Below are 25,500 nucleotides of genomic sequence, written 5' to 3'. Positions count from 1 at the left end.
TGTGTTTAGATAATTCCAAAAAGTAGGTTCCCTTGGTTTTATCCAGACGTCCATCACGGTTTTTCCTTTCATCTTTCTTTTTCGTTTTTTTGTGTAAATTTGCATTTATTTGACAGTAATCTGACTGACAGGGCGTGAGCAGAGAGAAGCTGGGAAAGACATGCGGCAAAGGAGCAAAAGACGGGATTCGAACTCGGGACGGCCGCATCGCGGTTTACAGACTTTGGAAACCGCGATGCGTGGGTTTTCTCCGGGTACTCTGGTTTCCTCCCACAGTCCAAAAACATGACTGTCAGGTTAATTGGCCTCTCCAAATTGCAACTAGGTGTGAGTGTGTGTGTCTCTGTGTTGCCCTGTGACAGACTGGCGACCTGTCCCCAGGGTGACCCCGCCTCTTGCCCGGAACTTAGCTGGAGATGGGCACCAGCAACCCTCCCTACCCCACTAAGGGACAAGGGTGTAAAGAAAATGGATGGATGGATGGATGGATGGATGGATGGATGGATGGATGGATGGATGGATGGATGGATGGATGGATGGATGGATGGATGGATGGATGGATGGATGGATGGATGGATGGATGGATGGATGGATGGATGGATGGATGGATGGATGGATGGATGGATGGATGGATGGAAACCGCGATGCACTAACCGCGGTGTTTTTGTTTAAGCGAAATTGCCGTTGAGCTCATCAAGTCTGACTTTCCTCTTTCATATTTTAACTCGAGAGTTGCGTTTGCGTCTCTGCATTGCACCACTGTATAAGACCGTGTTACGCGCTGCTTTGAACTAAGTAACCCTCCGCGGAGGAGAGGCTTTTAGCTCAAAATAGGTAATGTTATTAATATTAACGCCTTAAACTTTTTAGATTAACCACAAGCTAACATGTTAACATTGACTATCCTAATTTATTTACATTTCAATGAGAAGATTTACTATTTTCTAGGGCTTGATGGGGACCAAGTTCTCGGTTGTGCTCTAGGGTAACTGCCACTGATGCGTCTTGTTGGAAGCTTCTAGATCCATAACCCAAAGACAGTTGGTCTCATCTGATGCTTGTTTATCCAGTGTGGTTTTCCGGTACTGTTTTGCCTCAGCTTTATGGATCTATCATAACATTGTTACCAATGAGACTACACTGGATGGTTCAGCTATCAAAATTCTCCTCATGTCTGTCAATCCCCAAAGCCTAACATAGAATCTGGTGTATTAGTTAGGACATTAGCAGTACTCTTCATACTATTTATAAACTGTCTAAATCCTGTTGCTGTTTAAAGACACTTTTAGTGTTTACTTTGCAGTTATCTTTTAGGATAATTCAACAAGGGGCTTATCATTTAAATACGAGAGAAAAGGGTTTATTTTCAGATTTTCTGAGGGTCTTTGGCTTCACAGTTTACCACATCTATCTCCTCCCATCTGAAAGGGACCTTATGCAATCTTGCAGACAAAGTTGAAGGGATGCTGCTCTCTGCTGGCCTTAAGAAGTAAGACAGTGTATCACAAATCCAAATCTCCCATGTAGTCATATGACCAAAAAGGCAGATCATGTCTGAAAGGAAGGTTACAGTTTGTAGACTGTAGACATCAAGAAATAGTACAGTATAAAAACATTAGGTTTATAAAACTCAACATGTTCTACTGACCTCACAGGCAGCCTTGTTATGGACGCTTCTCAAATATTATAAGCAAGTTAACTGGTAAACATTATCATCTTTTACATTACTACATGTTCTGCATAACTCCTAAATGAAGTAATAGAGCTTCATCCAAGACAATTGGTCTAAGAGACTGTGGTCCAGCTAAAGGGCCTTACAGCCCCCAGCAGATGGGGCTGTGCGACAAAAATGTGAAAGAGCCACAAACAGATGCGTCTGATCTGTGGTCATTTTATATTTTAGAATCCAGACCTGTATCCAACTGAGAATCTGTGTCAAGACATGAGTTGAGTTTTTTGTGAAGAAATGGGGAAAAAATGTCAGTCTCTGAATGTGCAAAGCAGAGAAATACAGAAGAAGACTTGAAACTCAAGTGTCAATGAAACTGTAATTCAAGGTTGTTTGGATCTCATTTGTGTCTAATTTCACGTTACGCCCTTACGCTTTGGTTCACTTGTTTCCTCCTTCAGGAATTAGTCACAGTTGTTCCTTGTGCCGTGATTACCTCGTGTGTGTGTGTGTGTGTGTGTGTGTGTGTGTGTGTGTGTGTGTGTGTGTGTGTGTGTGTGTGTGTGTGTGTGTGTGTGTGTGTGTGTGTGTGTGTGTGTGTGTGTGTATGTATGTATGCGTGCCATAGTTCCCTTTTGTATTCTTATGTTTTTCTTGCATCTTTTCTTGAGTCTGTTCTTGTGCTACCTTTTCACAAACTCTTGTGCTCCATGTTCTGCTGCGTCATCCTATCAGTGTTCTGCAGCCATCAAAGATGGATAATCTCCTCTTATGTCTGGTTCACACAGCAAGATTTTAAAATTGTCGCCCAGCTTTCAAAACCTGAGAGACACCACAGATGACGATAAAAAAAACCCTCTTAGTTAGAACAGGTTTGGTCGTACGGTGTGTTGTGTCGAGCAGCACACCACACACGATCCGATGTCACTCACCAAACTTAGATTTCAGATGGAAAATCTCGTAAAAACCTCAGAGACCAAACGTGAAATCAGATTATAGTTTATAGACATTTCCAGAGAACTTTACGGTGCACTGTGGCAGTTGTTTTATCTTCAGTATGTTTTGGATTCTCCTCCATATTTCCCTCACCTCGGTTTCTGATTTGCCAAACACATTGGTTTGTCCTCAGAGAACAATACACACGATGTCAAATCAGGCCAAGACAATCAAACAGGTTGAATATTTTACATCGGACCAATCGCCACGTCCTTCTGAACGAACAAGATCACTTTCAACACAACACAAGACAGGAATTTTTCTTAAGTTTATCTTAAGAGCCAATCAGGGTAAACAGCATAAAAGTCTTTCTGTGTGAACTAGGCATTACCTCAAAATGACAAAAAATTATTACAAAGTATTGTTTGGGGAGACTAACCATAAGTCCACACCACACATTTTGGGTCTTTTCTTGTTGCCAGCCACGTATCCTTTTCATTCATGGCACTAAATGTATAGAAAAAAGTTTCAAATTGTTTTTGTAGATAAACTTTGAGAGGTTGAAAAGAAGAATCCAAGTAATTACTTGTTTACTTGGCCTTTGCCTCTGTCTTGCTTAAAGAGCGCTACAGGAACAATTATCCATAACCGAACAACATTTATGTCTCGGAAGGGATCCCAGACGTGATAGCAGCAGGAATGAGCACCATGCATCTCTCTCTGATTTAAATCCAATATTCTGTACATCCTGTTACATTTTATGGAATCTAGCCTACACCTAAGGAGCCACATCTCATAAGGACCAAAGCAAGCTTTAGTCTGGCATCATTGTAAAGGTAGATTTACATGTTTCATTAAATAGTCGACAATCTCGCGCATGAAAGCAAGAGACTTTTACAGAACAAATTTATGCTTAGAGGGCTTTCAGAGTCTTTTCAGTCTCACGCCTTCCAAGTCCCCCTCCTACAGACGGGTGGTAAGCCCCCTCAGCATGGCTAGTAGCCCAGCATCAAATGATTGAAGAATCTAATAATAAAATGTGGAGAAACTTCCAGTCAGGTTTACAACCTGCATTCATTACCAGTGGCCATGTGGCGCAGGAGGAGGGAGTTAACGGACGGGTTATGGCTTCAGATCGTCTGGGTAACAAAACTTATGACGATCAGAGCTCTTTGCTGGTGTGGAGCCTGAAAGCCTGGCTTTGTGACTCTGCAGTAAAATCTCTACAAGATTTTACTGCAGAGTCATGTTTGAAAAAGTGTGTGAAGTTATTGGCGTATTTACTTGTGCTGTACTGGTGTAGAGTTATCAAATACATTTGTAAATTCTGTACATTTCTCTCTGTTTATAAAATGAAACGTTTTAAGTCAATTCAGATATTTTTCTGTATCGGATTGGTATTTTCCAATACTAAACCTCAGATATCTGTATTGAAGGTAAAAAAAAAATCGAATTGGTGCATCCCTAACACACACACACACACACACACACACACACACACACACACACACATATATATATATATATATATATATATATATATATATATATATATAAAACCCTTAGGTTATATATAAGAGAAAGGGTTTATTAAAATGTGATGAGCACTGAGATGGAATAAAGAGAGAAAGATGTGAGAAAAAGCTTAAATTTAAATGTGATAAAAATAGAGGAGAGAACAAAGGATAAAGTAAAAATAAGACGACTCCCTATGTCTTCTTCTACCCCTGCAGAAAAAGAGAAAAAAAACAGAGAATAGAGAAACCATAGCCACAAACACCACATACGTATATAACAATATCAATTATTATATCACTGAAAGTGTGTACTTCTATCTATAGAGGGACCATTTTAACTATTTTCACCAACAGTTGGAGGTCTTTTGTGAAACATGGGGACATTTTCCTGATCCTCTAATTTTTCTAAGTAGAATGTGCTCAAATAAGAAGCATTATTTGTTTATTAACACTGTCTTTAAATTGTCCCCAGTTGCTATGGTTACCTGCTGTTATATTGTTGTATTAACATTAGCTAGTATTCTGGCACATATTCATCACTGGAATGCATTTAAACTGTCACTGGTTGCCACGGTGACCTGCCATTCACTAGCTAACATTCTGTCAGCGTATTATAACTGTTTATCACTATTTTATCACTGTTTATGAACTGTTACAAAATACAATATGCTACATCAGTGAATGGAATACGTCTTATGATCCATACGTGTTACATGCAAGTGAAAGGATAAATGACAAAAATAAAAAAGCCCCGAACATTACATACTTGGAATATTAAAGCAATTTTGTTAACAGCAAAATCATCAGCCCTCTAAATAATAAATCATATCCATGGTAAGTAAGCGCACCAGAATAAGGTTTTCTAAAGCTGTAAAGGCGTATTCTTAATTTATTCAAATAAGGCGTATCTTTGCTCATCCAACCAGGAGCTGACCCTCTCAGACCCTCTTAAAAGTTAGAAACTATATACAATCTGTTTTCAAGATCAAACACTAGTTGTCACCTTTATCTAAACAAAGTGGAAGTGGAGCTTCTCCTCCACTAGCCTGAACTCAATCAGTGTGAAAACTGGAACTTCTCCTGATTCTTTCCCACACAGACAAAGGGCAGAGCAAAAGATTTAGCAGGTAATCTGCTGTAGCTACAGGTAACCTAAAGATTAGTCCAAAAACTATATTTAGGCTATTTCAATCAAGACATGTCGTTAACAACTAGGAAAGATTACAAATTAGATGATGTGTTTTACAGATATTCTATGTTGCATTCAGTTTTACACCAGCTGTTTAACCCTTGTATGTAAAAATGGGGTCCAACCGACCAAACAGACGTAAAACCTGTATCATTTTCCATAGACCTCTACGTTTGCCTCAGTCCTCGAACGCACATGGGTTAAATCTCATCAAGGTTAAACTCACACAAACAGCCACGACCCGGCTGTGAATGCCTGTTCAGAAACTGTGTTTTAAATGATAGAAAACTAAAACTAAACAATTTAATTCAACTTATTGTGTTATATTTAATAGAAACATCCTACAAATGAGATGCCTACTGGACCATGGAGACAATTTAGAACCAAATTTTCTCATTTTAAAACGCTGTTAATTTTATATAATATTGTCCATGTGGTTAAGTTTTAAAACTAGCATATTTTAAATTTGTTTTCATAACTTCAGTAATAAACCAAGGCCAATACACATTAACACAGCACAGTTAACTTTCAGCATAGTAGAACAATGGTGTATCCCACCCGTTAATACCTAATTAATTAATCACAACTAAATATTACAAGAGGATATTGATCGCACTTTAGTGAAACCGTTAAATCACAGAATTAAAGTACCTTTTAAACAAAATAATATACATAAAACATGAGAATGACCTTGGTGACGCCATGTAAGTGGAGACCCGTCAGTTTGATGTCTTGTTTTCTGTTCCTCACACGCGACTTTAACATTGGCGTGAGATTACTGCGGTGGAAAATCTTGATCTTTGCTGATCAGTCTAAAGTCTATATTACGGTTACGGATCGCAGTAAAGTTAGTTTCTAGTGCGGTTTCTTTTGTATGGACGCTTCATTACTTGCCAGCGCGGCGACGCTGTCTTCCAGTTTGCCAAAGCGGGACTCGGTGGAAAACTGGAGAAGGGAAACCAAGAAGATGACCGAGTGCTCCAAAACTGGCAGGAGGTCCAGGCAACCAGACTTGCAAGCAAAATCTAAAATGCTTGCAAGTGAGAATGATGCACTTCAAGCTCAGATCATGTCTCTTCGTGCAGAGCAAGAAAACACACAGCTTAAACATGAAGACATGAGAGCTGAGGTGCGATGCCTGGAAACAGTCCGACCGACTCAGACAGACTCCAGCGGCTTCGGATGAGCTTGACCAGGGCACAGCTGTGCACTGAAAAGCGACCCGAAGACCTGAAGAGTCTTTCAGAGCAGTTAGACGATCTCCTGAGCCAGTAGGACAGAGACTGTGAGGAGATCGAGTCCCTTAGACAGCAAAATGAGACTTTAACGTCTGAAAATGCTAGGCTAAGGGAAAGATGGACTCAACAGCAGAAGGAGGAGCAGCAGGGGACAAAGAACCAGGACAGACAGGGGCCAGTTTTAACTGTCCGAAACTTCGGTAAGAGGTAGGTACAGTTTTCCAGACCATGTCCTGAACAGGAACACTGAGGTACTGGATACCAGCGTGGATTTTCTAATCCTTCTGGTTGTTCTGGTAAAACTGGCCGCCATGTTGAAAGTGGTTCCAGAAAAACAGGTTGGAGATCGAGTACCTCAGCCAACAAAACACGACTTTAACGTCTGAAAATGCTAGGCTAAGGGAAAGAACACTTCAATTGTGTCTTTAATTTCTTGATTCGAAGTTTTAATCTCCCGTAGTTGAAATGAGTTGCTTCCATAAGGTTAGCTCCAGAAGTCTGGGAGCTAACGTTAGCCTCCTCCATCTGCTCGGTTTCCACTTCGCTGCTAGCGTCGCCTTCGGATCCTCTTTGCTGGCTTTTAATCTGTGTTTACTCGGCATCTTGAATTGAATCTCTAGCTTGTCCCACGGAGTTTGTACGTACAAAAAATATCTTAGCAGTGGTCGGGATGTCTATATACAGGGTATATTGATCGAAGCTCGAGTAAATCAGTGAAAGGTAGAAAAAACATTCAATGGATTTGGTGACTGTGTTGTAACGGTTGGATCTGTGGATTCATTTTCTTTGGTTGGGTGAAAAAAAATCCTGCCTAAGATCAGCAGCTGTTAGCGGTCAGTAGCACTGCTGGCGGACATTTAGTGAAACAGGAGCAGAAAACGGACGTTTCCCCACATCAATTGGGTGGGACAGAAACCAGGATCAGCAAAGCGACCTGTTTCTCTGGACCAGTTTCAGCAGGTTTTCAGAGGGATACCAGAATGGGTTTAGTAGAGCCATTCTGGTAACCAGTACCTCAGTGTTCCTGTTCGGTACATGGTCTTAAAAACTGTACCTACCTTCTTACCAGCGTTTCGGACAGCTGAAACTGGTCTCTTGATCTCCTGGTGCTCCTCAGTCGGTTGTTGAGTCAATCTTTCCCTTAGCCTAACATTTTCAGACGTCAACGTCTTATTTTGCTGTCTAAGGGACTCGATCTCCTCACAGTCTCTGTTGTACTGCCTCAGGATTTCGCCCAACTCCTCTGACAGACTCTGCAAGACTTTGGATCGCTTGTCAATGGACAGATATGCCCTTTTCAAGCTGATCCGAAGCCTCATGAGTCTTTGTTTCAGAGTCAGTCGAGCTACTTCCAGGCATCGCACCTCAGCTCTCATGTCCTCATGTTTAAGCTGTGTGTTTTCTTGCTCTTCACGAAGAGACATGATCTGAGCTTGAAGCGCATCGTTCTCGCTTGCTAGCATGTCACAGTTAGCTTGCAAGACCGGATGCCTGGATCTCCTGGCAGGTGTGGAGCTTTCGATGATCCGTCGGAGATCTTCCATCAACTGGCGGAGTTCGTCGTTTTCCATCTTCAGTTCGTTAGGGGTCGTAATAGACGAACTGTTGTCCGTCAGCAAGCTAGCCTGATCTTCAGGCAGATGTCGGAAAAACATGGAAAAACAGTTTTCCATGTTTTAAATTGAATGGACGGTTTTTGAAAAATGGAATAAAACAGGGCTTCTTCTTTCTACTGTGTCTTCTGTCTTGGTCGCTTGTAACACAAATGAGCTACTCTGTTAAATTCAGGAATAAAAGCAGTGATGTCACAGATGAGTGACATCACTGTCAAGAGAACGAGTGACATCACTGGTTCAGGTCAAAGCCAGTAGAAGCCTGTTGTGTGTGTGTGTATCCTGTATTTGATGCATTGTGGGGATTATTTTCCTGGCACATATTACATTGTGGGGACTCACTGCTCCCAAAGAAGAAATGCTGTTTTTGGGTTCAGGGTAAGGTTTTGGTCCAAGGTGTGAATCCAGTTTCGGTTAGAGTTGGGGTGAATGGAAGTCAATGGAAGGTCCCCGCAAAGACAGCGAGACAAACGTGTGTTTGTGTTCCTGTTTTTACCTTCTTTGGTTACACACCAGCCATTATGGGGAACCAAAAAAAAAAAGCTTCTCCAGACTCTGAACAGTTTCTTCTTACATTTATCACAGCTTCATCACACTCCAACATGAATGTGCGCATACACAGTTGCATATGTCTTAATACAAGGTGGATTGGCAACCACAGAGAACACGCTTAAATAAAATTTGGATTCCTTTTTAGTTGAGCACACTTAATAGTAGAGGTTTAAGTTTCTCATTTTACATGACGAAAACCAAAAATATGAGTTAAAGCAACTATACTGTGACTTTGCCAACATCAGGATTCAGTTTAGTGTCATGACTCAGATATAACAGAAGACACAGGTAAAACAAATGTGTAGAAGACAAGCAATAAACATGTATTTCTACATTTTGAAGGATTTTATCTAATTGAAAATTGAATAATAAATACTGATAATTTATTGTGGAGCTGTGGGTTTTGTTGAGAATTTTTGACTGTAGAACATTTTAAGATGTCTTTGCCGATTTCTTGTTTATTTGGAGTTACGTCTGTAGAGAAAAGGAAAAACTTGGATGAGGTCAAGTGAGAAGAAAACAGGCGAGTCTCCAACACATAAAAGCTGATTGAATCTGCAGCAGGCATCGTGATGAAAGGCGGCTTCCTGTCACCTCCTGTTCTGGACCTCTGCACTCATTTCATTATGGCACAGTGCCATGCAAGATGTTGTGCGTCTTCTGTCAAACCAGGATTACGCTGTGTGATCTACAACATGGCAGAGCTTTTGAAAACATACGGGCAGCATGCAAAGATATGCAACCTATTCATATTCTTCAAAACCTTAAAATAAAACAAAACACGTTTACCATGTTTCCACGATAAATTTTAATGTATTCCATTTGTATTTTATGTGACAGACCAAACCCAAATTGAAGGGAAATGAGTCATTTGTCATATATTCAATTTTACATCATTACAAAAACAATCTGGGGAAAAAAAATCCTTTTGTCATTTTCAAAGTGTTTGTATAAACCATCTGAAGTGTTTCATTTTTCTCTGGCAATTGTCTTCCAATACAATTCTGCTCATTTCTAATCTCTTCAGTGCACTGTCTGGGATTTCTCCCATTGAGCTCAATTTCTCCAGTTTTAAAATCACAACGTCTCCACAGAGGTTTGTAGTTTGGTCATTGCAATGGAAGAAATAAATGAAGCCATTCTGTCTGTGGGCAGGGATTTAAAAACGAACTGATAAGTTAAGAATTTATTAAAAAATTAATCACACAAAAAAACCAGATGCAGCCAAGAATGTGCGGTAGTCAATGGATAAGTCTGTATAAGGAAGGATGGACTCTTAGCTAGCCCAAGAGGGGGCGCGGTCCTCTCCGGCGCTCAGTCCCTCCCGTCGCCAGCCGACCGATCCCAAGCGGCACCAGCAGCAGGACCCGCCGCGGCCACGGGCGAATCTCAGCGGCGATCCGGCCACTCGTGCTCCAACACCCGGTCGTCCGTTACTCGACGGCGACCAGTCCTCCAGTCCCGCCGCCCTGCTGCTCCTACACCTGTGATCTGTCCGGCTCCGTCTCTCGCTTGTACCGCACAGCTACCTCTATATTACCGGCTTCCTGGTCTGCAGGCTGCTTAACTAATAGAGAACATCTGTGCCGCTGCAGTGGGCGTCTCTGGGTATGAGTGGTCACCTCAAAAGCAAAACAAAAATTAAAAAAACATTCGACACAACAAACAAACAAAAAAAAAAACCCCAAAATAAATCTAATAAGAAAAGCAAATTACTTCAAAATATAACAAACAATCCAAACACCATGTAAGAAACATGAAATTAACTTGAAAAAAGGAAAACGAGGCCACATTACCATAGTAACAGCAATCAGGAGTAAAGCTGTGGAGAAATTTAAGTCATAGGGTATTAAAAAAACACCTTAAGAATCGGCTGTGTCATTCAGTGGACAGGAAACACGGTCAGACCTGATGGGAAGATGAGTGCAGCTCAGTTTGCTTCAATAATATGACTCAAACTGCAGTAAAATGGTTTCAATCAAATGGTCCTGTCAAAGCCCGGACTCCAATCTAATTGGCCAAGTCAATGCTCACAGATGTTCTCTAGATGTAGGTAGACATACTCCATAGATTTCAGACTGTTTGGTGAAATGTGTTTCTACAATCAACCGAGTCAAGGTTTAAAAAAAGGTTGTAAAAACCATGGGTCAGTTTACAAATCTGACAAGAGTTCATCAAATAATGTGGATCCAATGTGACAAATGTACTAGAGGTGCAAAACACGCTTGCTAGGAACTATATGGTAAGCAAGGGAGAGTATGTGTTAGTCGTTATTGCACAAATGTTGATTAGTTGTTGTTTTGGCTCCTGTGTACCTCCAGAGGTTTGCAGTGAACAAAGCAAATGGGTTAAGTGGACATGTGTTACAGGGTCAATCACACTGGAATCAGGATCTGCGTCAGTTTGTTCCTACAAGGCAGCGTGAGACACACTCACCGATCAGGTCTGGTACACGGTCAGTCAGATCCCAGCAGCTCAGTTAGGCAGCTTCTGCTTTTTTATATCAACAAGTGGAATAAAGAAAAATAAAATTGTGTACAAATTAGCATCAATGAAATATGTTAATACATTATACAAAATAATATAAATAAAAATCTAAAATATAATGCAAAACTCAAAGTTCTTACTTTATATAAAAGAATGCATGAAGGACATATTCTGTAATAAAGTAATTAAATTAAAAGATATAAAACTACAACAGAAAACTGTGTATTCATCACATACCTACAAGACAGTGTGAGACACTCAACGTCTGGTACACAGTCAGTCAGATCCCTGCAGCACAACAAACACATTTTGGAGGGAAAACTTCAGACAAACTTTAGAAAAGCAACAGTTCAATTTTAACTAAATCCAAAGTTTTTAAAACACTTAAAAACGATTAACGTTATATTTTTATGCAGCAGGCAAACTGTGCGAACTGCTTTTAACTTTGTAAACATTACTGAGAGTGAGAGGTAGCATTAGCACGCATCTTACCAGCAGCTCAGTTAGGCAGCTTCTGCCTGGCTGCTGCAGCCATAGACGTCAATACGTAGACGCCTCATGGAGCGCGGAGTCGTACGTAACAGCGTCCGCTATCTTCTATGTGGCAGCAGGGCGATCGGAGCTCCTTAAGTTCTGTGCTGTGTGGACTTGTTTCAACCGTTTTACGAAACAATCTGGAATCCAATTCTGATGAAAGATCAGAATTACTTTGCAGCCAGAAATTCGCTTCTAAACAACCGGAAAATATTTCCTATGTAGCTAAATTGGCCCGAAATAACCATTGGTTGTTAGCGTAGCAGCTAACGTTTTCACACTGTTTTCTAATGAGAGAGAGCTGATGAGAAACCGCTGTTAGAGGAGAAGTTCATTAAAAACCAGAGGATTTAGTGAGTAAAGATCAGTCTGGATCAGAGCTGGAGCTGCTGCTGGTCTTCAGTCTGTTTCCAGCTCAGCTTCTCCATGTCGGTATTTAGCTATAAAGATGCTACCAGTCAGAGCCCAACACGATGAAAATGTCTTTTTCTGAATGTGAAAGAAACGTATACGAAACATGTATCGTATGTATTTTCTATTACACTTTTGGATCATTTCTCTTTTTTTTTCTTGGCTTTAGCCTGTGAACCAGGACGTCTCAGAAGTCACTGAGTTCTCCCAGTGTGACCAGCAGACTGAAGCCTGTGACCAGTGTTCCCAGTTTAATAAATACATGTTTTATTCTTTCACTTTTTGTGCATTTTTAAATATCTCAATCGGAAGTATTAGTGTATTAATGTAGCTTATGTAATGAAATGAAATAATTTACTCTGTTAGAATTATTTTCACTCTTTGCTGCCTGTAGCAGAGTTGACATACTGTAATAAATATTTATTCTCTGGAAAAAAGTAAGAAAAATATGTAGTTTAATGTTTGACAATGACTGATTTATAAATCAAAAGTCATTTCTCAATAACGTATAAAAAATAAATACAGGAAAATTATTTGTTTCTTGTCTTGAAATGTTAAATGTACATTAAATTATGGAATTATGTAAATATATTCTTTAATAAAACACTGTAAAAGTGTGTCTGTTCATCAATTTCAATATAAAAATTATCAGAGTAATTTCTATCAAACAAAAACATTGTGCTCTTTATTCAGAAATGCCCCAAAACAATTAAATAATCACATCAAAAGTTAGAAACGCTGTCTTTAGTAATTTCTTTGATTGCCAAATATATTAATGTGTGTGAGAAAATGTGTCAATGGCAGGTATTAACTTAAAATACTTTGTAGAACGGCACTTTATAAAGTTCGGTCCATTTACCTGTTTTGCCTTACTGGCACATATTCCACATTCAATATGGCGGACGCTGTTACGATAGCAGCAATGGGCCGGCCCGCTCCATGAGTAGACGCCTCTCATTAGAAAACAGTATGAAAACGTTGGCTGCTACGCTAACAATCAGCGGTTATTTTGGGCCAATCTAGCTACATAGGAAATAAAGTCAAGTTTATTTATATAGCACCTTTCACAGACATGAAAATCACAAAGTGCTTTACAAAAATGGAAACACACCAATAATAAAAGAATCTAAAATCGGTGAACAAAAATAAATAAAATCAACTCAGCTACACATGCATCCCCCTGTCTGTGCTCATCCCAGGCAGGGACGCCCCAAGCTTCCATGGGACCCTAAGCGAAATTTGGTTTTAGGGGCCTCTAGTTCTGTTAACAATGTGGACTGGCTGCAGTCAGCAGTCCAATCATTGGATCATTCACACACTTGCTATAAACTTATTGCATCTCTGGCAATGCTGTTTACATTATATACATGTATAATATAGGATACATTTGTTGACCAACTGATTTATCGACCAGTTGATTTCTGGGCGCCGATTTCCTTAATTTTGGGGGATCGTGATTGGCCGATACATGTGAAGCCCATCTTATCCCCTAATCTTATCTTCAAAGGTCTAAAAATCAGCCTCTGTTCTCTTCTGCTCTGCAGGGAGAGGTTTGACTGACAGACCAACCCACCAGGTCAGGTCTGAACATTTACAGTTAACAATATTCACCCCACTGTTGCCAATTCACCGACTTTCTTGCTGTATTTAACGACAGTTCAGACAAAAAAATTTCATATCAGCCAAAATCAAAATTGGCAGGTCAGGTTTTTTAAAGATTGGTAACCAGGGATCGGCCAGAAAACTGCAATCGGTGCAGCCCTACACACATATTCATGACATTCTTTGATTAAATAAATTGCTCTTAAGCGTAACTCCAATGGCTAAAAATGTAATTTATATCAGGTGAGTCTTTTTTCAACTTAGAAGTTGATGTAAAAATAATGTTTGTTTTAGCCACAAAATGATTATGTTCAGCAACAAACAACATAAACCCCAAGTACAGCAGAGTAGCTCATCGATGTAGCATCTATGCCTGACGTAAAAACGTAAAAACAATGTTTGAATGTCAAACATTGAGAAGTTTTAATTATTATCAAACGTTATCAAACACAGCGTTTTGAAGCCAAAAATACCTCAGAAATATACAGAGCCAACCATGAGAATAAACTCATTTAAAGTTAAAACTCAGTTTCACACAAACACAAAGACTTTAGCATAAACGTCTGGACTGTTCAAGCTAATTTTCTATTAGCAGCTTTACAAATCTTTTACATTACATTACCAAGGCACATTAAAACAAACCTTTATCTAGGATTTTTTCTATTCTACCTCTTTCTCTTCTCCCTCCCTGAAGGATAAGTCCTTTTTTGACCCATTGTTTTGCTAACTTAACTTCTGACCGGAGCTTTGGACGTTTGGATGCTCTGCACATTGCACGGCCGCTCATGATACCGACGAAGCGTGCGGTATCTCCCGCGGCCACCAGGGGCCCCCGAGAGCAAATTTTTCCCTTTTTATTGATAAAATAATAATTTCTGCATACATTATCAAATATATATTATTGTAAAAACAAATAACTTCACAGTGAAATTGTGTGTTTTTGATATTATAATGATGTAGAAATTATTACTAGAAAAAAAAAAAAAAAAAAGCTCCACTGAGGAGGCCCCTTAGTGGCCTTGGGGCCCTAAGCAGCAGCTTAGCTTGCTTATGCTTTGTACAGGAGAAAGTGAAAACGGCTGGAGCGACGGCTTCAATTTAATGCGGCTGAAACGGCTCCCTGGGATGCTAACAGGATTGGGCTTCAGCTGCATCTCCTCCGCTGCAATTTACAAAACCAAAACAATGAGAGAAACTTGTTTGTTCTCCTATACAAACCTAAAAGTTGAGCAAATGACACCCGCTCGAGTTGCTGAAACTCTTCCGTGCTCCTGCTGTATAACGGCAAATGTTGCAGAATAGAGCCTCTTATCAAAAACACACAAATGTTGAAGCAGCTTCAGGCTTTTTATGATGCATTTCAGCAGGGGCTTTTTTCAGGTTGGTGAGACAATCACCACCACAAGGGGTTTGTTTTCAATGTCTGATGCATTCTTGACATAAAAGTAAGTAACAACAGAGAAATGAACGGTTTTACTTCACTACTGTATTTTTTCTGCTCTGCAGAATACAAAGGAGGTATTAAAAAAAACACCAAAGAGTAAATAAAATGAAAAGGACAGTGTAAATCCTTGGTCAGCAATAATGCTTCTCCAATAATCTGCATTTAGTCTCATTGGCTATCAACTGTTGCTCTGGGCAACGGGTAATGGGAGCGTCCACTACTTTCATAACTTCATCAGCATTAAACCCCGTGTGGACTATTGTCGCAAATTGGCTTCAAACTGCTTCTGTTTTTAATGCCGCCGTAGTATTGTATCTGTTCCATCAGTGCTGGCTGATGATTTTTCCACACACACGAAGGTGCGTATTTCAGGACTTTACTGCCATTTTGTGGTCATCTCTCTCTAGTTTGGACTTATTTTACTAATTAGCATAACCTGCGCCTAAGCTTATTTCTGCTGTGTGTGTTTCACATTAAACTATTTCTCCATAATTTATCACCTTCTTGACAGCCCAAACTAACATAATTTTGTTCTTTGCATAACTGTGAATGAATTCAGACAAAAAAGGACGAACTCGGATGTTATCCACCTGTAGCAGAGCCATTGCTTTGTTGTCTGGATGGAAAAATGTTAGCTGCCTGTCGTTAGCCGTGGTCAGCTAACGGCTCAATTGCAGATCGTTCGTTTGGCGTGGGAGACGGAGGAGAGATGGAGTTTCACGAACTGGAAGGGGTTTGCAGTAAGAAAGTGTTGCTGACGATGGTGACGGGAGGGACGTGGGAGATGTTCTCTGGAAGTCCACCGTCATCTCATTCCGTTCCTCTGCAAGGCCGCGGGTAAAAACAAAAAAACACTCCCTCTGATTCTCAATAGGACCTGATTGAAAAGAGACTAATTGCACGCGATACTGCTGGAGCCTCAATCAAAACAGTGTGATTCAGAGAGATAAACCACTGTCATCTGCATAAATCACATTATGCACAAGTGACCGTTCGACTGGTCAGCCATGAAGCGGTATGATTAAGGGTCAGCTTCTGACCCCAGATGGAAGTGAGGATGAGCAAACCACAGAGATTGAGAATTTCTTTCCACGCTTTTCCATTAAAAATAAAATTGGAAAGAATTTCCAGCACAAAAGAGGACATCAGAAGTTGCCTCCATCCATCTGCATCTGAAATTAAAAGAGGTATGTCACGGCTTCACAGCTTTTATTTAGACCGAGTGTTTGCCTGGGACAAAACTACAACAGCGTGTGTCGGGAAAAGAATTTTTGAATTGTATTTTTTTTTTTTTGGGTGGCTGAAGGATTCAGTGTCCTTGTAGCCTTTGTGAGGGTCAGAGTTTTACTTGTCAGAACAGTAGAGGTGCGCTCTCCAGAGTAGCAGGCTTAATTAAAAAATTTAAAATATCTCATCAGAAAAATAGAGGTGAGTTTCCAGAATAGTATGTTAAAACATCCAGTTGTCGAAGAAAAACAATTTGTGACACAGTGAAAAAATGAACTGAAACAAGTACAGAAAAAACTTTTTTTTATTTCCAATTGTGGGATACAAAGCTCAATAGTAAATCAATACAAGGATTTCATAGATATCAATCAATCAATCAATCAATTTTATTTCTAAAGCACCCTTCACACTTCAAGCAGCTCAAAGTGTTGTACAAATTTAGATACCATGTGTATGAAAAGTATTCACCTCCTTGGACAATTTACAATTTTAAGAAGTAATTTTAGCACTAAAAACTCCATCATTATTTTGTAGAAATCAGTTTTAAATGTTTTTTTTTGTTTTTGTTTTGTTTGGTTAAAAAAGACAAATTTTTCAACTGTTTTGTAAAAGCAATAAAAAGAGTGAAATAATCCATATATCCAATATACTTTTTATAGGCTCTGTAATCCAGGAAAACAAAGACAAAATATGTTGAAAGAAACTAAAACTGATATTAAAGTTGATAATTTCCAAATATAAAATCCTGTTTGTATTTGGAAAAACTGGGTGTTTAAACATTAACTGATTTAATTGGTGGATTTGTTACTTGTAAATTGAGTGAAAAATCCCAATGTTGTGCTTGATTTCGTCATGGCAGATCAAGGCTGTATTTTTTATCATTGGACAATAAGAAAAATCACCTGGCGTTCCTCGAGGCTTCGTGATTGGACAACTTTTATTTATAATCAGTGTGTTCCCTTTGGCACAGGATTATAGACTATTGTGCCATCTTTAACCAAAACTATGTTCACGGTACACAGCCTGTTGATTTAGTTGCCTCTTAACTTCAGTCCACAACAGTCACCATGTAAGGATATTCTTAAAATCAGTGAATCAAATGACCAGAATTTTCTCCTGCAAACATAGGAGGGACAAAAATCATTTTTCCTGGTCCCAAGAAAGCAAGGGTTGAAATTTGCATTAAATCTTAACATCCATGTAAAATCTATTTCAAAGTCAACCAGTGATCAACGTACCAAAATGTTCGAAACATTAAAGGAATCCCCAGAAAAAAAGACAGCATTTGAAACACTAGCCAAAAACTTTCATATTTAAAGTGAAGTGCTAAGTTTACAAAACAGGAGACCAGATTTTCCAGAAAGTATATGGCGACACAATTCGCTGTCTGTAGCTGTATATACTGAAATATAGGAAAAATCCTAATTCTAAATAAATCAATGAAAATATTCAAGCAAAAAGTAAGTGGCTAGCATTAGCCTAACACTTCACAAAACTATTTCCGGTGAAAGCGTTGTTAGCATTAGCAAGCCATGAGCTAACTGGAGACTGTAGCTGCAAAGACTGAGTCATACATAGCTTACATCTGAACTTTGAAATCCCAGTGGTAAATTAGTTCAGTGTTTATAATTTTACAACTCTGTTGTGTTTTTGAACACATTCATGGCACTGATTGTAATTAACCAGGGACAAAAATACAGACGGATAACTCCAGCAGAAACTGTTGGCTAAATCAGGGACTGAAAACATAATTTTTAATGGATGTTTCCTTTAATAAGACAGATTTTTTTAAATCTCCTAATGAGTGGCTTCTATTACTGTAAAATGTGTATTTTACTGCATGCTTCTTTATTAAATGACCAATTTTTAAAAATTTTCTAACTTGCTACGTCAAAGAGCGTATAGTGATTAGCATTTTCAGTTACTTTGTGTAAAAATAAACATGCTTCGCCTAAAAAAAAAGTCTCTTTTCTTCAAAGATTACATTTTGTACATGCATAGGATCATTAACTAGACGTGTAATCATGAAGGTTATTTTAGTCAGATGCTTCGAGGAGTCCGCTGAGCCCGTCATTATCTGCCTGACATATGCATGCAAGGACTCTTACTTGTGAGGTATTAGCAAAGATGTCTGTTTGATTGGGGTGTGTGAATTATCCTCTTCAGGATATGTGTCTGTTTTCTTATAAAGCTTAGACGGGATTTTATTCATCCCACTCAGTGGGAGGAACACAGAACTGCTCTACCATCATAAAGGTCAAGAGTTGCTGAGGCTGACGCTGAATGCTAACATGTTAAAGCTTATTTATCACGCAAAATTGACAGATTGTTGACTAGCAAAAAATTCCACTTAGACATCTGATGGGAAAAATGTTTAAATATTTCTAAATATTCTCTAGGAAAAAAATTTGGGATAGAAAATGTAAAAAAAAAAACCCAGAAAAGTCATCCATATCCTAATTTTTATTCCTGTCTCTTTTTTCAGTCAACAAGTTACTTTATGATTTTATTTTTGCTGGCAGGTTAAAACCTGTAGTAAGACACCTTCCGCATGTATAAAAATTTCCATCACATGGCTTGAAAAAATACAGAAAAGTTTTCTTACACATGAACGGACACAAATATGAACTTGAACATTGTTTTAAGCATGCCGAACCCGTAGGGGGCAGTGTAGCGCAAAGCTAAAACCTACATCAGCTTTTTGATTGCTTCAAAACCATAGACATTTAGGGCGGCCATCTTGGAGCGGTACACCACTCCACTCAGGCTATGTGTTTAGCAGACACAATGACGTATCAGCGCATTTAATCGATCATAACAGCCTTTTTTGTTACTGGTAACCATATTCAAACATCTATCAAAGCTACATTTATAAACAATTGTATTGTTTAAGTATGTTTTAAATACATAGTTCAGCATATTTAAATATGCTTAGTGTCTATAACATTAAGCATATTTAGTGTTATAGAATGGACTATTGGAATGGAATATTCTGATATTGACATATGATGAGCATATTACAAAGCCCACATCCATCCCATCCATCCATTTTCTTTATACCCTTGTCCCTCAGTGGGATTGGGAGGGATGCTGGTGACTGCCTCCAGCTAACGTTCCGGGCGAGAGGCGGGGTCACCCTGGACACCCTGACAGTCATGTTTTTGGACTGTGGGAGGAAACCGGAGTACCCAGAGAAAACCCACGCATGCACAGGGAGAACATGCAAACTCCATGCAGAAAGACCGGGGCCGGGAATCGAACCCAGAACCTTCTTGCTGCAAGGCAACAGCTCTACCAACTGCGCCACTGTGCAGCCCGCCGGTGGACAGTAGAGTAATATTTAAATCACAAAATATACACAATAATATGTCCATCTTACTTGTGAAATATTGTTTGTCGAGCCCTCACATCAATAGTCCATTGATCCGAACAACAATATCCCTCAGTGCTGAGGCATCTTCTGCTGTTTTGATTGAGCAAAGTAGGAGGGAGTACCGCTCCAAGATGGCCGCCGTATTTCCTGCGCCGGAGCAGCCAATGCGGGGTCTACTCTTATATTATGTCTATGTTCAAAACAACTAGGACTTCCTGTTAGGAATTAAACATGATGCCAGGAGGTTCATATATAGGTTGATCTACTTTTAAATAGCATATTAGAACATAAAACATTAAAACACAAGACAATGTCAATTAGGAATCGTGTCAAAGCAAGTACGGGGATATATTGGTGCATTATTTGTCGCACCAAATACAGGGACCAAATAAAGGTCCCTGTAATGCACAAGTGTGTGCATTACACACACAAACAAACACAAATATTGAGTTTTTTCAAATCTCCACTTTCATGTGGATGAAAGATCAAAACGTATAAAAATCTATTTGTTTTCCAGATATCCGGTTTATTAAAGCGTGGGTGAAGTGGCCAGAGAAGTTGATGGTTCTGATGTTAAAAATGTGAAAATGTCCAAGCTGTATGAATATTGTGCAAGGCACTGTAGATCAAAATGAGCAAACACATGTGGAAGATGTTTAGAGGCACAAAACAAAGTAGCTGATAACATCACTTAGACAAGGAGTAACTTAGGAAATATTCATATTGTAAAGATGCAGCTTCCTTGGTTATTATTTCTGTGAAAAGCCTCGTCCTTTACAGCAGCTTCATGTCAGCATGCCGTTCCTTTTCAGATACAGTCAGAAAAATCGTGATGTGCAAACAACCTTCAGAGCTGTCCAATCATGTAAGGTCATTGGAAAAAAAAGCCCTACTGTTGTGCGTTACAAATTTTGTCCTTCAAATTTTGTGAGGCATTTCAAACTCAATGTCAGTTTTCAAATTCATTCAGGAGCTTTGCTCTTCTTTCTGGTGTTGGACTGTGGAAGTGAAGGGAAGCTCAGTGTACAACAGCATAATGTTTTCACATTTGATAAAGTTACAAAAAAACTTCAGTGGCTTTTTTTAAAGGGGCAGTATTATGTATTTTCCAGGCACATAAAGACATTTTATAACATAGTCAAGTAACTCAAATAACTTCAGTTCTTATAAGTCTATATATCAAAAGTGACTTTAAAGAAATTTGACAGCTTGAAATCGGGTGTCTGTCTCTTTAAGAAGCTCCTGCTCTTTCTGAAACTCCACCTTCAAGTCATTGCAACGCCTCTATTAACCCTTCAACGTTTTTACCAGTGTTGCAAAATCATGCCAAAATACATTGAAGTTTTTGGTGGTAACATAAAAAAATATATAAAAAATAGGGTGTCCTAACATCCTTAAAAAAATTCTTAAACGGTACCTTTTATATTTTCTTTTAGATATGTGAAGGTAGGTCCATGGACTACCCAAAACATGTTCATTACACTTTTTGCCCAAAATCATCCTCATATAATGAGATTTCAGCTCCTCAGTTTTGCCTAATTGGAGTTTCTTTCAGAATTAACTGTTTTACGGCTCTGTCACTTTAATGCAAATAAGCTGTTACTGGCGTGGCCAGTAACAGTTTTCTGTACTTGTTTCAGCTCAATGGTTACACTCACACTTTATCTACTTCAAAAATGGGTAAAAATAGATGAGCAGCTCTATTTTTAGAGGCCCCCTCCCCTCCAAAAAAAGTAGAAAAACACACAAAAAGTAAATATTTACAATAACAGATCTTCTATTCATTATTAGGTTCATGCATCTACAATTAAGGCTTTAAAATGTCTTAAACTCGTTTCAAAAAATTTAAGTTGACCTTAGATACATTACAACCAGGTCTTCAATTTTATTTTAGCAGGACTATTTAATCTTGTATATTTTATTTTATTTTTTTTTTGTTGTTTTCTCACAGCGCTTTTTATGTCAGTCAAAAGTTTGAGTCACACATCTTGTGTTTTGTGACTTAAGGCTAACGCTAACACTGCCAACATATCCTTGCTAACTATCTAGCTAGGGTTTTTGTTGCGTCTATCATGGGTAAATTCAAATTTATTGTCAGTTCTTCTGTTGAGATTTGTACATTTCTGAGGAGATATAGGTCTTAAATGTTATTCTTAAAGAGTCTTAAATTCCAACCCTGTAGTATTGGTACCGGAACTCTTTACCTATGTGTAATATGTTAGCTTGGGGAACGGTCAATTCTCAACATTGGTTGTGGCAGAGATTATTTAAAGAATGGATAAATCAGGTTACCATGTCAGTCGCGTGACTAATAGGAAACGAAAACCTCAACCTGAAGATCAGATTGTGGATTTATGGGACATAAAAACTCAACATGACAGTTTATGGTTATTGTAGCTGAAGGCAGACCTGAAAGTAAAAAATATACTCTTGTCACTTCCAATAGTGATTTTTTTCTGACATACTAAATTTGCACGTCGGTATATTTCATTCATGTATTGAGTCAAAGCTTGTGTCACTCACCTGGTACAGAAAGACATCCTACCTTGTGTCAACGCTTCATGACTCAGACATGAGGGGGGGGGGGGGGGGGGGGGGGGGGGGGGGGGGGGGACACGCCGGTTTGTGGGGTGGAGCGATCAGAAGGAGTTTATAAGAACAAGCAGAGACCCTCATTCCAGATGAAACCTAAGAGAGAGACGGAGAATCTAATAATAATAATAATAATAATAATAATAAAAAACAAAATAACAACCGGTTGCTGTTTTTGCGCAGCTGACATCAGTTTGCCCCTGTATGCGTTGGAAGCAGCGGCGCTTCAGTCACCACCACCCGCTGCCGCTGCTGCTGCTGCCGCTGCTGCCGCTGCTGCTGCTTTGACCGCTGACCATGGAGGGTGTGAAGTTAGCGGCGGTGCTACTGCTGGTCGTGCTGGTGCAGACCGTCAGCGCGCTGGGGGCTCCGCTGTCCGCGGAGGACGAGGAGGGACAAATGTGGACGGTGGACAACTGGCAGGTAAGACAGACAGAAACCAAGCAAATATGGCGAGTTTATGGACTTTGGTCCGAGTTTCAGTTCACATTAAGAACATAACGGGCGCTGCATGGACCCGCGAGCGGCTTTAGGGGAAACGGGTGGGGGGGGGGGGAATAAATCAAAATAAAATAAAACAATTCTATATCGGTTTAAGTTTGACCTTTATCTTAAAAAAAATAATAATCTGAAATTTTAGTTCAATATTTGAAAAGAAAAACCCAACAACTATGATTTGGCTTTGACGTGTACTATTTTGCTATTTTGATCTAAACATTGATTTTAAACAATAACTTGCATGCAAAAATATGCCAAGGTGAAAAGTAATGACATATATTTTAAAACCAATACAGTTTAAATATTGTGCTTAGCTTTTAGCATAATATTTGAAAAAAAATTCATATTTGATTTGGTTTTGTTGTGTGCTATTTTGATGTAAACACAAATTTTAAACAAGAATTTGAATATAAAGTGAAAAGTATTGTAATACATTTTAAAGTCAATACATATCAAACTTGCTTATAATAATAGTAACAACCAGCGCTGTGCGTCTTCAACAGTGACGTTATTCAGCATATAACAAAATCTAAGAAGACAAATCTAATTTTTCCTCATCACTAACAGATAATTCCATCAGCTTGCTTTATCCAAATGTCTTTGTCAAAATGCAGCCTAAGTCCAGCTTAACAACAGCTGATACCACAAGTTGTTTTAACTTTAATAATGATAAACTGTGCTCCGTTTCTAAATTTCAAAAAAATTGCTTTTAAAATTCATAAAGCTGAGAGGTTGTTGTTGAGTAAAATATAAACTGTTAGATGTGAACTGGAAAATCAACATCTTACCTTCGTTGGATTTGGGTGGAATTTATTCATTGTATCCCAGTAGAAGTGATGCAAATCTAACTGAAAAAAGATACACAAATCAGTTCAATTCCAGCAAATTATCAAATCCATTTTACTCGTCTTATATATAAAACGAGTAAAATGTAAAAAAAAAAAAAAAAAAAAAGTGAAAGTAGTATAAAATGTAAGTAAAATGTAAAAATAGTAATAATAATAATAATAGTTTTTGTTTTTACCAAAGTGGCATCTGAACCACTCAACAGCTGAGGTGTGGCGTTCCTTGGCAACCACGTTTTAACGTCTCAGGGTTAAAGCAACTTTAGGTTAGGCTGAAATTGTTCAAATAGATAAAACTTCAATCCTTGACGTTTTATCTGTTCAGAATTGTTCAGAATTGTTCTGAGCCACAAGTCGGATGACACTTTTTAAACTTTACTGGTCTCCAATCGTCATATAACACAGGAAAAAAAAAACATCGGCTGACATTAGGTTGAAAATAAAAATAATAATATAAATAATAATATTAATATCTAGAGTTGAACATTTTCAGATGTTCTTTTTACAGTGCAGGAGCAGGTAACAATAAACCCAACTAATCAGTTTGCTTTAGACAGTTAGGAAGACGTTTCCCCAGTTTAGAGGATTTATGACTGTATTGTGTCTCAGGGTTTCCCAGTGGAGAGAGGATTAACCATCCGGCTGGCAGATCTGATCAAGAGGTCCAAAGCACAGCAGTTCCACGGCCTGATGGGAAGAAGTCCAGGTAAAACTATCAATAAAGATTATAAATGTAATACATTAAAAATCAACACCTGAGCTCTTTTTTAAAAAAATTTTATACGTCTTTCATATTTTATTTCAGGTGCGTTGGCAAGACTGGGCAGAAAACGTGAGTTTAATCACATCTTAGTTGTATTGTTGTCTTCGAAATGAATGTTTTCCCCTCACCCCTTTCCTTTCGTCATGTTTCTTTTTAATCAGGAAATAATAACAACAAAGGCGAGATGTTTGTTGGACTCATGGGCAGGAGAAGTTTAGGACAAGGTAACGCCACCTCACTGTGTCCGGAGTAAAAAGTCTTCTTCACGCGTTCCTTCAGGGTTGAGTAAAAAATGTCATCGCTTTGCTTTTTTTCCCCCCCAGACAGTGACGAAGAGTGGAAACCTGACTCTTTCTGAAGATAACTAAAGAAGATGAACTCATAAAGAAAGCTTCACTTTAATGACGTTTTCTATTCAGTACCTCTGCAGATCCACAAGACGCGGTGAGGCACACCTGCAGCAGTAAACGTGAATAAATGCAAGATTCTGCAAATTCATGTCATTCAGATCTTTGCCATAAATTTGTCATCTGCTGTATGTTGATGATGTTTTATTTATACACATTTAAATTCCGTCAATGGATTTATTCAGTAATACTTCTAAACACCTGACATATCTGCCATCTATTTGTGATTTCCCACATTATGAGCAATGCTATTGAAGTGAACAGTTGCAACACAGTGGTATTTATTTATTTACATTTTGATTAGTTTAAGCAAATTTGCCATTTGGTATCGAAAAACAGAGTTCCAATTGTTTCATAAGAGCAAAATACATCATGTTGTTGCATATTAATTAATAAAACTTGGTTTTAGCCACACGGTCTCTTGTTCAATCCTCTTCGATTACATATGGTGGAAAATGTCGAGGCTCAGGCTGCGGAAATATTCGACCCAACAGTTGTTAGCAAAAACATATTAATACCAGAAGAGCTGTTTCACATCTTGTCAGATAAAGGTTTGTTTAATTTAATGTGATAGACCAACACATATCTCTGCAATGGGAGGAA

At 38.8% G+C, this 25,500-nt stretch overlaps 1 protein-coding gene and 1 long non-coding RNA gene across 4 annotated transcripts; one reads left to right on the top strand and one right to left on the bottom strand.

The window, feature by feature from the left end:
• Nucleotides 1-9,503: 9,503 nt before the first annotated feature.
• Nucleotides 9,504-22,364, bottom strand: LOC103468309 (uncharacterized). Of its 3 annotated transcripts, none has more exons than XR_014088479.1 (3): nucleotides 14,391-22,364; nucleotides 11,439-11,888; nucleotides 9,504-11,207 (listed from the first exon to the last, which is right to left on the bottom strand). It is a non-coding gene; the product is annotated as an uncharacterized LOC103468309 (long non-coding RNA). The 3 variants fall into 3 exon arrangements; XR_014088478.1 differs by having other exon boundaries at nucleotides 9,504-11,204; XR_014088480.1 differs by having other exon boundaries at nucleotides 9,504-11,204; nucleotides 14,418-22,364.
• Nucleotides 22,365-22,418: 54 nt separating this feature from the next.
• On the top strand, nucleotides 22,419-25,309 carry LOC145552433 (uncharacterized). The gene is made up of 5 exons (XM_081609620.1): nucleotides 22,419-22,807; nucleotides 24,337-24,433; nucleotides 24,533-24,559; nucleotides 24,652-24,714; nucleotides 24,814-25,309. Exons 1-5 carry the CDS (start codon nucleotides 22,682-22,684, stop codon nucleotides 24,846-24,848), a joined length of 348 nt encoding a protein of 115 aa, XP_081465746.1. The 5' UTR covers nucleotides 22,419-22,681; the 3' UTR covers nucleotides 24,849-25,309.
• Nucleotides 25,310-25,500: the final 191 nt, after the last annotated feature.

The sequence above is a fragment of the Poecilia reticulata genome, chromosome 8 (assembly GCF_904066995.2).
Source record: "Poecilia reticulata chromosome 8, P_reticulata-male-v2, whole genome shotgun sequence".
Lineage (NCBI taxonomy): Eukaryota > Metazoa > Chordata > Actinopteri > Cyprinodontiformes > Poeciliidae > Poecilia > Poecilia reticulata.
The sequence above is the reverse complement of the archived record's forward strand: the minus strand, read 5'-3'. Positions and strand labels throughout refer to the sequence as shown.

Coding starts and splice junctions, on each gene's coding strand:
- LOC145552433 (XM_081609620.1), top strand. CDS start 22,682: ATGGAGGGTGTGAAGTTAGCGGCGGTGCTACTGCTGGTCGTGCTGGTG. Junction 22,808..24,336: donor GGACGGTGGACAACTGGCAG/GTAAGACAGACA, acceptor ATTGTGTCTCAG/GGTTTCCCAGTGGAGAGAGG. Junction 24,715..24,813: donor CAGGAGAAGTTTAGGACAAG/GTAACGCCACCT, acceptor TTTCCCCCCCAG/ACAGTGACGAAGAGTGGAAA.